Source organism: Magnolia sinica, chromosome 17, assembly GCF_029962835.1.
Source record: "Magnolia sinica isolate HGM2019 chromosome 17, MsV1, whole genome shotgun sequence".
NCBI classification, from domain to species: Eukaryota; Viridiplantae; Streptophyta; class Magnoliopsida; order Magnoliales; family Magnoliaceae; genus Magnolia; species Magnolia sinica.
Genome location: NC_080589.1, coordinates 64102136 through 64116271, shown reverse-complemented (window position 1 = coordinate 64116271; position 14136 = coordinate 64102136). Strand labels below are relative to the sequence as shown.

The 14136-nt window shown below is 39.8% G+C and overlaps 1 protein-coding gene across 2 annotated transcripts in view; it reads left to right on the top strand.

The window, feature by feature from the left end:
• The window catches only part of LOC131230293 (poly [ADP-ribose] polymerase 1), a 100713-nt gene that overhangs the window by 19629 nt on the left and 66948 nt on the right, over window positions 1-14136 (top strand). For both annotated transcript variants that reach the window (XM_058226142.1, XM_058226143.1), the window contains exons 4-5: window positions 835-1018; window positions 1533-1863. In XM_058226142.1, the coding sequence (XP_058082125.1) occupies window positions 835-1018; window positions 1533-1863 (515 nt within the window). The remainder of the gene's footprint in view (window positions 1-834; window positions 1019-1532; window positions 1864-14136) is intronic.

The following is a 14136-nucleotide window of genomic DNA, read 5'->3' as shown; positions in this document are numbered from 1 at the left end:
GTCTTCAGGCTTAAAATATTTTGTTCCGCGTTGTTTTTCGCATGAGGCTTTGAAGTTCACTACTTGTGAGTAGAACATTATGAGAAATGATCACTTATAGGCACTGTTTATGAACTTTCATATGCAGCCCGTCTTTCCCTCTAACGTGTCACATGTAGGCAGTCTGTTCTGTGCAGGTGGGCCCCGCCACGAAGATCATCTATCATGGAAATCAGTCCTACTCATTAGGAGGCGGGCTGAGTCACACCTGTACATTGAGTCAGACCATTGAGTTTCCATTGATTTGATGTGTGGTCCCTCTGCTGAGTGGACCTGCTTGATTTTTGTGCCAGGCGATCTTCATGGCGTATCCCACCTTTTGCACAGCTCCAATATCCTGGCACTTGTGACATGTTGGTGGAAAGACAGCTGATGTGAGAGTTCATATGCAGTGCCTTTAGGTGATCATTTCTCTAATTTTGTAATTCAGTTTATTGTCAAAGTATCTGTTCTTCTGGCTTCTGTTTTGATATTTTATGTGTGACAATCCTTCTTTTTATTGGCACTATATTTTCTTTATGTGTTGTTATCTCATCAGCCATATTTCATTATTTATAATATGTTAATATGTTTATATATATATATATATATATATATATATATATATATATATATATATATATATATAACTTAGAAGTGAATCAGAGGAAGCCATCTCCATTAAGCAGCTCTCATTCTTTGAAACTTAGAAATGAATCAGAGGAAGCTATCTCTATTTTGCAGCTCTCATTTGCCCGGATGGCTAGCTGTATTCATTCCCTGACCCTTTGGCATATTTGTTTCATTTGGTTTCAGGTCCGTGTTGCAATGAAGCCTGATGGAGGCGCTAAGGGTCTAGCATGGCACCATGTCAGCTGTTTTATACAAATGTCTCCATCTACACAAGTGGAGAAGTTGTCTGGTTGGGACAGCCTTTCAACTCAAGATAAGGAAGCCGTACATTCCCTAGATAAAAAGGATGCATCCACCGCCAGAAATGGTATGAGATTTCATTTCATGTTTGTGGAGTCCTTGGTGATGCTGGAAGAAATCAGATTTCAGTCCGCCACTGTTTGGGAAATGCTATTGTGAAGTGCCATCCCCACCTTTCACTTAGCAAACTTGTTTTGTTATTGAGACCATAGACTTTGTGGGCCACCATGCGGGTGGGCCATTGACATAATTTTGGTTGCGATTTGGGTATTGGACAACTGCTACCATTTGAATTGCAGTTGCCAGTTTACATGGTGGCCGCTGCTGTTTTTATTTATTTATTATTATTTATTTATTTATTTTTAACTTTCAGTTCTTTCAGGCCACTTTTCAAAGGGCAACCATCTTCCAGTCACTTTAGCTTTTGGGCTATGGCTTATCTACATGGCAGCCCACCAGGTCAATGGTTTTGATCGCCATTTACAAGTGTGACATATACAGTGGGGATGCTTTGGTGCACAGTAGTATCATGTACCTCTCATGCTTTCTGATGTTTGGTTGTCCCTTTATGGTTTCTAAAGCTGAAATGCTAGAAATTAAAGAAAAACAACAAGCATCTTCCAAAGGCACAAAACGCAAGAAAGCTGCGGACAATGACCAGAAGACAAAAGTTCCTAAAAGTGAAGGGAATATGACTACTGGCAGCGTTTCAACTAACAAGAATGGTGATGAATCTGGAAATCATAATTCAAGTGCCAAGAATTTGGACCATGCCCTGGAAGAACAAAGTAAGGCATTGTGGGCTATAAAAGATGACCTTAAAAGGCATGTTACGACAACAGAGTTACGTGAAATGCTTGAAGCTAATGGTCAAGATTCAACAGGATCTGAGTTCGATCTACGGGAACGTTGGTAAATCCCTTGAACCATATATCCAAGCACACATTATAGTAGTCTTTACTGTTTATGACTCATTGATTATGAATTCAGTGTAGTCCCTTTAAGACTGTATTTTAGAGAATTGATGTAGTGATCGTAGAGCACTATAAATATACTCCTCCCAGTTGCATGAGCAAACAGGACAGAGACAGTCCAATCAATCAATCTAGACTGTCCATCGGGCTCATCAGGTTCAGCCCACACTTGGCGGGTACTATGAGAAAATCACACCTCGGAGGGTCCTAGTCAATTGAAAGTTGGCCATCTGTGTTCTAGGCCATGGATGGGATGGTTAGAATTGTTTGATAGCAGTGTTTCTTTGCAGCCATAAGCAGTCCATGATGGTCACCACTAAATAGATTGTTCAGATTGTTGATTGGACCCACTTATCCAAAAACAATCTGGACTTTGCATCTTTTGGCTATTGATCAGATTGTTTCAATCCTCTCATTGTGATCTTTACATGGTATCCCATTTAACATTGCTGCGACTAATGAACGTCCAGCTGAATTGATAGGATGGTCCAGGCTTCCCTACGCAACTTGGAGCAGTGTAACTTACACTGATGCCAGAGGACAGGATCATTTTTCTCCATAATCAGTTTCCATGGCTATAAGTGGTTTTAAGGTTAACAAGCTTTAATGGTTAACCTGATACTCTTTTTGAAGAGGTTTGGTAGTGTATAGTCAAACTATCTGAGGGTGTATTTCTTCTTGCTTAGCTTTTAATAAGTTAATTCATATGTTAAGCATCTTGAGTCTTTGTTACTGGTTATTCAAATGGAGGCTCTGTTTAGTCTTCATATGCTAAGCATCTTGAGTCTCTGTTGACGACCACAAGAAGTTGGGATAAGGTTTTATCTCTTCTTGCTTAGCTTTTATAAGTAGATTCATATGTTAAGCATCTTGAATCTTTGGTACCGGTTGTTATTTAAGTGGAGTCTCTATTGAGTCTTCATATGTTAAGCATCTTGAGCAAGGTGTCCCGTATCGGTATCGGTTGGCGTAATGGTGTCCTCTAAAACCGATACGGATACGGGGGCGTAACGGTGATACGGGGGCGTAACGGCCCGTAACGGCGCAAAAATTTTTTTTTGCCAAAAAAATATGGATTAAATCCAGAATATTCTAAGCATTCATTTATAAATTGGAACATGTTTATGGTGGTGTAACGGTCCACTCTTTGGTGAGAAGTTGTATCGGACTGTCTGATAAATTTATGAACCAGATAACCTGAATTTGACTACAAAATTCATATATTTAATTTTCTAACTACCTACTATCAATGATAGATATATTAGAATGAATGTAAAATGAAAATATCTTACATTAGGTGTTTGCAATTATTTTTGAGGAATTTCTCGAACATACCTGTGCAGTGTGCACGTGACTGTGATAGTGTGATTCCTGTCTATGACCTGTCATCCTCAAGTCAAGAATATTAAAAAAAAATAATTAGTAGTGTCTGATATACTCCCCTGCAACTTGATTAAGGATTACTTGATTGGTTGTCAGGGGAGCTATTTTAAATACAAGTTCGGCAGTGTCAAGTGTGTGCATGGCTTCTTGCAATAATACTGTTGTGAGCTGTCTGCTGCAAATACTTACCTTAACACAAATATATACTCACAATCACAAGTCACTACCAAAATGAAAATCTGCTTTTTTGTGGTTGCTCGACCTCTACATCATCGTCATCGTCACCATCAGGCTGAGGCTGTCCAATAGGTATAGGTGCTGCATATCCATAATATCCAGTGCCAGAAAGAAATACTAGATTAACGAAACTAGAGGATGACTGATCCGGACTAGGCAATGACTCTGACCCGGAGTAAGGATATCCACCAGTGCCCGTCGAATAGCCATACTGGTGCCCATACTCAGGGTGTTGAGAATCTTGATATTGAGAGTGCGTCTGTTGTGATGAATAACTTGGATTTGGATCTCGATATCTATAATCATATGGATATTGATCGGGAGGGCTATTCCAGCATGAATGTGATGGAACAGGCTCAGTATAACCATCATAATTCAATTGACCATAAGAATATCCATCATAATAACTAAGACCATGAGCCTGCTGATGTTCCGGATCTCCTGGACCCGGTGCACCACTAGATGTACCCACCTCCTGCTGGCTGCATCGTGACTCGGTACACTCATAAGTCCGACCTCGTGTACCACCTTGTCGATGTTCATCGACATCATGATCTGTAGACGGCTGTATAGGGCGCTGAGCAACACCAGAAGTGCCAGCACCAGGGGCAGGGGGGTCATCGTCATCATCCGACACGGTCACGCTACCACTACTCGTACTCTTTTGTTGATCTTGAGCCGTATCCGTACGTGGCATAAACGCTGCCCCTCTTACTGGGTCCAACACATCTGCACGACTCTCTTGTTGCGCTCTGCGTATTTCTGGGTCATCAATTTCCAATTCCTCACTATCCTCTTCAATTTGCTTTTCCCTTATTTCCAACCAAGGTAGAAGTGGATCATCCTCATCATAAATATTGTCTAAGTTTATTGGACAGTAGTCTCCGTCATCAGCAGCTGTAATGCTCCTATGATGTCGTCACATTCTTAGTTTTATATTGTAGTGCATGAAGACAAGTCTATCTAATGTTCTAGTCTGCAATCTATTCCTATTCTTTTAATGAATGAGCGCAAAACAACTCCAATTCCTTTCGCAGCTAGAGGAAGATGTTGTCTGGCTCAAAACTTTTACTGTAATTTTTTGGAGAGCCTTCGTACTCTCTCCGAAATTAATCCACCATTCGGCCGGTTGCAATCTAGATACTGCATGCTGTGCAAGAGCATCTCCAAAGCTACCAAGGCGATTTCCAAATGTATCTAATTCATTCAATGCTTTTATTTGCAGATCTAAGTCAGGCTCTAATCTCTTTATCACATTTTTTAGCCCGACACGAACTTCATCATCCGCAACAAATGATTGGGCATATCTATACCTAGGATTTAGGTAATAACCTACTGCATGAAGATCGTGATGGAGTTGTTTTGTCCATCTCTTGTCGATCATCTTCCAATAAGTCTCCCAACTTTTACAATCACGTTGAATTACAAACTTTGCCTTATCCATGGCATCATATAGGAAGCCCATGGTAGGTGCTTCATCGGATTCAACAAGACGGAGTACCCTCATTAGTGGCTCCATCACCTTTAGGATCGCCTTGACCTTCTTCCAATATTTGTTGTCCTGTATGGTGTTCGCAACTTCGATCGGTGTCCCTGATGTCTTCTTCCCATGTTTTGTGTTGAGCCATTCTCGGGAAGCGAACATCTCACTCAACTCTTCCGTATGCTGGAATAAACTCTCTAATGCTATAAAGTTTGTTGCGAATCTAGTCGCCGCAGGCCTCAACAACTCTCGTCCTTTCATAAACTTTTTCATTATTGCAATTACTTAATTATGGTTGTAAATAAACGTCGTCACTTCCCTTGCCCTTTCGACCATTTCCTTAACATTCTTCTTCTTCCCAATATCTTCCAATATAGGATCAATACAATGGGTAGCACATGGTGACCAAAAAAGATGTTTTCTCTTATCCATCAACATATGTCCTGCAAGCTTATATGTTGCTTCATTATCTGTCACAATCTGCACTATATTCTCCTCTCCAATCTCGTCCACAACTTTATCCATTAGTCCATTAATATAAGTAGAATTTTTTGTTGCCTCTGAGGCATCAATTGACTTGTGGTATATAGTTCCTAAGTGGCAGTATACCATGAAGTTGATCATGCTGTGTCTGGTTGGGCCAGTCCAACCATCACACATGATTGTGCATCCTCTGGCTTGCCATACAGGTTTGAAGGTAGCCACGTATGCTTTCACATCCGTATACTCTGCATCTGTCCATTTCCCCCTAATCTCCTTAGCCGTGGGAGCTTTTATTCCTTCACCTGCTTCTGCTGCTGCATCAATTACCACCTGCCAATATGGAGAATTGGCTGCGTTAGGAGGTATGTTGGCATGTATAAATAACTTTGCTGCTGCTCTACCTAATTTCTCAACGGAAGTTCTACTCCACATTTGTTTTATCTTCTTTTGTTTAGTTGATTCTTTCCTAAATAGGATTGGATCAATAGAGGGTCTCCTAGGCTTATTTACTTCTTCATCCAAACGTATAGGGGCATCACGTGAAGATGTCTGTTGTCGGCTCCCAAACATATGTCGTAACCCACCAAACCTACCCCCCCTGCAGAAGCAGTTGCACTCCCACTCCCACTCCCACGGCCCCCCCCCCCCCCCGTATCACGCACTGACCCATGCGTGCCAAACATGCGGCGACGTTCTTCCTCTTCACGAGCTAGACGCAAGCTCTCTCTCCTAGCTATAGTAAATTTTCGATTTGAATCTTCGTCAGAATCAATAATATCTTCATCACGAATGCCCATATATTCAGGACCAAACACTTCCTGTCGAGCTGCATCCAAAATATCATCTTTCTTCTTTTGTACAGCAGCACGTTTACCCTTCGACTCATCCAGACTAGCTTGCATTAAAAGCATTATCTCTTTCGGTACTCTACTACATGGCGCAACTTGACCCTTTCGATGTGCCAAATGTTGTTTGAGACGGGTAATTCCACCAGTCACTAGTCTATCACAATACTTGTACTTCATTTGGTGCCTAGTACCACCAACTCTCTCACAATGTTGCCATCCAATATCATCACTTGTTGTTGGCCAGACTCAGATATTTCTTTAGGTTTAGGTAGATACTAGATAATTAGATATGAGTATGAGTGTATGACCTATGTTAATAAAGATGATTTTATATTCTAACTAAACCCTAAGAAGCTCCAAGGCAAAACCTGTCCAATATAAGCAAATAAAAACATAAAGTTACTAATTCGAAAATAGAAAAAAATTATAAAATGACACCCCAAATCTGTAAAATACACATTAACATGTTCTACTATGATTAACACATCACATGGCATAATTAAAACAGTAAAACAATCGTTAAAAAATTATTTTTCAAATTTAAAAGAAAAGGGCCATAATTAATGCATAAATAGAAAAAAATATTAAAAAATTATAAAATGCACCCCAAATCTGTAAAATGCACATTAACATGTTCTACTATGATTAACACATCATATGGCATGATTAAAACAACAAAACAACCATTAAAAATTGATTTTTCGAATTTAAAAAAATAGCCAAAATTCATGTGTAAATAGAAAAAAATATAAAAAATATATAAAATGGCACCCAAAATCTGTAAAATGCACATTAACATATTCTACTATGATTAACACATCATATGGCATGATTAAAACAACAATACAACCATTAAAAATTGATTTTTCGAATTTTTAAAAAAATGGCCAAAATTCATGCGTAAATAGAAAAAAATATTTTAAAAATATAAAATGGTACCCCAAAACTGTAAAATGCACATTAACATGTTCTACTATGATTAACACATCATATGGCATGATTAAAACAGCAAAACAATCATTAAAAATTGATTTTTTGAATTTTAAAAAAAAGGGGCAAAATTCATGCGTAAATAGAAAAAAATATTTAAAAAATATAAAATGGTACCCCAAATCTGTAAAATGCACATTAACATGTTCTACTATGACTAACACATCATATGGCATGATTAAAACAACAAAACAATCATTAAATATTGATTTTTTGAATTTAAAAAAAAAGGGTCAAAATTCATGCGTAAATAGAAAAAAATATTTAAAAAATATAAAATGGCACTCCAAATCTGTAAAATGCACATTAACATGTTCTAATATGATTAACACATCATATGGCATGATTAAAACAACAAAACAACCATTAAAAATTGATTTTTCGAATTTAAAAAAAAAGGGTCAAAATTCATGCGTAAATAGAAAAAAGTATTAAAAAAATATTAAATGGCACCCCAAATCTGTAAAATGTATATTAACATGTTCTACTATGATTAACAAATCATATGAGATGATTAAAACAGCAAAACATATTAAAAAAATATAAATACCTATTTTTGACAAATTTCTGAAAAATGGCCCACCAAGCTTTGATTCAACAAAATCCGCAATATAATGTGTTTTTTCCTCAAATATCCAGCCAAGGTTGGTCGAAATTAGTAGTAGGAGTGAAAAACAGTTTGGAAGCAAGAAGTTTCAAAAAAACAGCAAAAACGGACCTTAAAATGCAAAAAAAAATGTTACCGTTTTCTGACCGTTACGGCTAGCCGTTATGGGCCAGTAACGGCCGTTACGCCCGTATAACGGCCGATACGGCCCCGAAATGGGTAACGGTTCCCACCGTTACCGTTAGCGATTTGGCCCACCCTGATCTTGAGTCTCTACCAACGACCCCAAGTAGTTGGTATAAGGCTTAGATGATGATGTTATTCAAGTGAAGTATATTTTTGAGGAGGAATTATAGGGTCCTAGTTAGGGCTGTTAATGGGCCAGGCTGGCCCATCAGGCCTTTGGGCCTGGCCAGCTTTAGGCTGGGCTTGTGTTGGAGTATCATGCCTAAGGGCCAGGCTCGGGCTTAAAACCGAAGCTTGTTTCTCAAGCCAGCTGGGCTTGGACCTCGTACAAAAGCCCGTGTTTGGCTTGGCCCGCCCCGACCAATTAGAGTTTGCAATCTCTGTGCGTGCGTGCTCGCGCGTGTGTTTCTAATGATCTCTCTTCACAACATCTACCTCTTCTCTCAATACCCAATAACAGATTTTCACGAAAAACCCACCCAGGGAACCTCAATTTCCATTGTGATTTCCGGGGCTTGCTCCATTAAAACAAAAAATTTCAATAAAAATGAGAAATAAGAAAACACCATCAATGAAAACATGCTAGAACCCCAAAATTTCAAAAATTTCCATTTGGGTATTTCTAGAATTTGACTCACTGATCTATCAATCTTCTTCAACAGAGCAAATGCAAAGAGGAATTTAAAAAGGTCGTTGGATTCTTCTTCCTTTTCAATGTTGAATTTCTTAAACGTTAAGCCCTCATAAAAAAACGGATTTTGAAAAGAAAAGGAATTGTTGATTTTGTGTTTTCTCTGGCTCAAGCCCAATATATAAGCATTTTGGGTTGGGCTTGGGCTAGACTACTTTGGCTTGTCACGGACCAGGACCTGGTTTGGGCCTACGTTGAACAGTGCAGGCCAAGCTTGGATAGAACTTGGCCTGGCCTGTTGACACCTTTAGTCCTAATGCATCAGGCTGTGTATAATGTCCTTACATTCTTAGTACGAACAGTAGGGCTCATGGTTTGGTGATCAGGGTGTCCCATATCGGTTACGTATCGGCTGTAACGGCCGATACGTAATGGTAACGGTGGGGTCCGTTATGCGATATGGGGGCATAACAGGTGATGCCCCGATTTTGCTACCGTAATGGCCGTTACGGGCGAAATGGCCGTTACTGACCCGTAACGGCTGTTACAGGCCTTAAAAAATAGTTTTTTTTTTTCTTTCTTTTCTTCTTCTGCTCGGGAAGCTGTGGCTGCGGATTGCGGCTTTGCTGTGGCTGCGGTTGCGGCCGCGGCCGCGGTGGCCTGCCGCTGCTGCTGCTTCTTCTTCTTCTTCTTCTTCTTCTTCCTCTCTCTCTCTCTGTTCTTTCCCGCTTTTTTCTTTTCGGTTTCCCTCTCCCTTCTTTTTTTCTTTTCGGAGGTGTACCGCGCACCAGCTGGAGGTACGTGTCATGCTAAGACGAGCGCTGACAATCCTCGAGCTCCAAGTTGTACGAACGGTTCAAAGGAGATCAAAGTTATGTGGGCTCCACATTGATGTATTTATTATATCTACACCGTTCATCTATTTTCAGAGATCATTTTAGAGCACCATAAAAAAAATGAATTATATCCAAAGATCGTCTGGACCACATTAAAAATAGTAGCGGAGATAATGATTTTCACCGTTAAACAATTCTTAGGGCCCACCGTAACGTTTATTTTCCATCCAATCTGTTCAAGCCTTAAGACGAGCTCGTCAAATGAATGGACGGTTTAGATATAACACATGTCAGCTTGATCTAAAACTTTTGTAGCCCCCAATAAATTTTTAATGGTGAACTTTTAATTATTGTTGTTTCTTATGGTGCAATCCACCTGAACTTTGGATGTGCCTCATTTTTGGGCTCATGCCCTAAAATTATTTGGCAAAATGGATGGATGGTGTGGATATAACACATTCATCACGGGTAAGGCCTAAAAAACTTTGACACGTGTGCTACACTTCACAATCCGAGTCTCGCCTAATTCGGGCCCTTAAAAAATTGTACATGTGACATATATTAACTTAAAATTTACCAATTAAATTATGGACTGCAATTGCTAACTCACAATGCCAAAATCAAATTGTTTGAATAGTTTTAATTGTTAATTTGTGGACTTTTATTTTTTAAAATAGGGCCTTTTGATTTTTTTCATGATTCACTATCCAATAAATGTCCACCAATTCATAAGTGGGATAATGGCAATAAATTGTATGAATTTGAGGCTAATTTGGGGCATAGATTGGTCCTCCAAGTCAGCCCCAAATTGGCAACGCCATTTACCTGAATTTAATTTCATTTTTTTAAAGAACTATTGGGAGAAATGATATCAAATTGTTAAGTATATAAATTAGATATTTAGAAAATTAAATATATGAATTTTGTAGTCAAATTCAGGTTACTTTGTTCAAAACTTAATCAGACAGTCCGATACAACTTCTCACCAAAGAGTGGACCGTTACACCACCATAAACATGTTCCAATTTATAAATGAATGCATATTTGGAATGCTTAGAATATTCCGGATTTAATCCATATTTTTTAATATTTTTTTGGCAAAAAAAAATTTGCACCGTTACGGGCCGTTACGCCCCCGTATCGCCTTTACACCCCCGTATCCAGTGTTCGAAATTTCGGTATCGCACAATGTATCGCACCCTTAAGATACAGATACGTATCGGTTATCGCACGGGATATATCGTTTGTATCGCATAGTTTATCGCACTTTTTGGGAAACATGGGGAAACATTGGGAAAATGGTTGAATTTTTTAATGGAACTTTGGGGATTGTTAAAAAGGCCCTTAATACACACTTTTAAATCATAACATCTCAAAAAAAAGATGCACATAATAAATTTCCTTTGTATAGGGTCCTAAGTTATGCGGTGTTTAACTGAACGAATGCAACTATATTTAAATTGAATGAATGATATTTATAAATATATCATAGTCATGTATGAAAACACAACCAATTCATTGAAAAGCAAAATAAGAACTGAAGAAGTAAAATTTAATAAATAAACATCAATGATGGGGACTAGTTGTGGTCTAGACCCACATAGAGTTGCTTGGTGGCTCGTAATCATCATCTCCATCTCGACGGGGCTGGGCATAGTACTGCTGCTCCACAATTCGACAATATTGTGCCCAAGTCATAGTAGAGTGGTACCGGTTGAGATATTTCCTTACATAACGCTGGTACTCATCCTCTCCAAACTGAATCAATACGCCCATTCGTGGGTACTGTGTAATCGTCACAGTCTGTAACTGATATGGATCTGGGAAGGGCACATATGAAGCTCCTTGGTATCCATATTGTTGGCCATATCCATACTGCTGCTCATATCCTTGCCCATATGTAGAAGTGAACTCCTGACCAGGGTTGAAAAATGATGTGTCGTAACTGCTGGAGTCACTCGTCGCATATCCACTAGGTCCATATCCATGCCCATACTGTGGCACAGAACTCGAGCTACTCTCCAGTGTTTGTGATCCAGATTCATGTTGTGGCCTGTAACTCGAGCTCCCCTCCCTCGTCCGTGATCCAAATCTAGAGCCACCTCGCTTGCCACGAACGCTTGTGTCCCTCATGCATTTTGCTAGCAGTTCCTCCTCAAAATCTGAAAGTTTATGAGTCTTCTTTTTCTGCAGTAGCTTTTGACGCGTGTATGTTTTATTGTAAACAAGACGAGGTCGTGGTTCTCCTGGACGAGAACCATGGTCAGGGTCCTGCGTGGAATGATCAAAATTCTCCTCCCCGGTAAAAGGGCTAAGAGGCCTCTTATCCTGACTCCCACCTGTGTCGCCACCATCTCCGTTGCCACCACCATCATCATCATCATCATCCTTACTGTCATCAGAGTCATCATCACCCTTATCGCCGCCATCATCATCACCGGACTCATTTCCTGCATCACTCTCTGACTCAGTCTCGGTGTCAGATAATGTTTCCCGCCACGTGTCTGCGTGATAGTGATGCCAGCGGTCGCCCTCCGGACTCCTCGTTAATGGGTCGAATGCTTCATCAGGAGACTCTGCTGCTCCACATGTTTGTCAACATTAATCCCTTGTGTCTCTGCCTCCGTGGTCTGGTCGCCCATCCGAGGTATCTAAGTCATCCGACCTAACCCACTGGTAAACTAGGTCATCCTCCACATCCTCAGCATATGCATGCTGTCCGACTGTCATCAGGTCCAGTGGGTCTTCCTGTGCTTTTCTTCTTCTTTCCGAACGGAGCAACCTCTCTCGTAACTTCATATTGTAGTGACAATACACTAGCTTCTGAAGCCTCTCATACCCTTTCTATTACGTTTACTTGTGTGGATGAGGGAGAATGTACTGTGTCGCTAGACTAGCGACATCGAAACCCCCATTTTTCGTTTCTCTCTGGATTATCGGCGAAATATCGGCGATATCTTCGATAATATTGGATTTTTTCTGACAAAATAGGTCAACGGCGAAAAAAATCGAAAAAAATCCTTTGATTTCGGTAATACCTGGTTGATGGTTGATCGGAACTCGGAAGAAAAGAATCTTGTCGGCAGCAATCGATAGCGCTCGTCTCGTGTGACTCACAAATACATGATTTCGGCGAAAAATCAGGGATTTCGGGAGATTCTTCGAAACCCTCGGTTGAAAATCGCCCGTCCTCGCCGAAAACCCCTCTTCGCAGACGAAAACCCTTTTTCGTTTTGTTCAGAACTACGGAAGCAAACCGGCGCATGGTGCGCTTCAGCGTACCGAGTAAAGTTTCTGGGCCCACCGTGAATGTATGTGATTTATCCACGCTGTCAATTCATTTTTCTAGTTTATTTTAGGGTAAATCCCAAAATTAAATTATATCCACATCTCCAGTGGACCACACCACAAGAAAAAATAAGAATAATGGCTTTCACCGTTGAAACCTTCTTAGGCCCCACAGTGATGTTTATTTGTCATCAAACCTTTTGTAAATATAAAAAGGCATGGATGGAGGGTTAAAATAAATATCAGCTTGATTCAAAATTTCTGTGGCCACCAGGAAGTTTTTAATGATATGCGTTCAATTCACACCGTTCCTGTGATGTGGTCCATTGAAGATTTGAATGTGGTTCAATTTTCGGATCACATACTAAAATAAACCTTCATATATAATGGACGGTGCAGATATAAGGTACATACTTTATAATGGGTCCCACAGTTAGGAATCCACCAGAAGCGGATTGGCTGCTGTACCTCACATCAGCTAGATGGCTGCTGTGGGAACGTGTCGTGCGAAGGTGAGCACTGACGCTCCTTGAGCTCCGAGTTGTACGAATGGTTAAAAGGAGATCAAAGTTACATTGGCCCCACAATGATGTATTTATTATATCTACACCGTTCATCTGTATTTAGAGTTCATTTTAGAGCATTAACCAAAAAATGAATCATATCCAAAGATTATATGGACCACACCATAGATAGCAGCGGAGATGATGATTTTCACTGTTAAACAATTTGTAGGGCCCATCATAACGTTCATTTTACATCCAATCTGTTCATAAAAACACAAATATCTAAATGTAGAGGAAAATCAATTTTCATATTAATCCAAAACTTCCCTGACCCCAAAAAGGGTTTCAATGGTAAACCTTCAATCGCCCACTGGTTTTTGCAGTGTGGTCCACTTGATAGTTATATCTATCTTATTTTTCGTCTAAAGGCTTAAGACGAGCTCTTCAAATGGATGAACAGTTTGGATATAACACATACCTCAGGATTAGACCCACATAACTTGATGACTTCTACACCAACCAATCCGCTTCCGGACTGCATCGGAACGGAAGTGAACTGCGTACTAAGTTAAACTCAGTGGGCCCGTTATAATTGCGCATTTTATCTACTCAGTCCATCCAATTCATTAGATGATTTTAAAGCACAACCCAAAAATTGAAGCATATCCAAAGCTTAGGTGGACCACACCACATAAAACTATGTGAATTGAATGTTTACCATTGAAAAATTCTT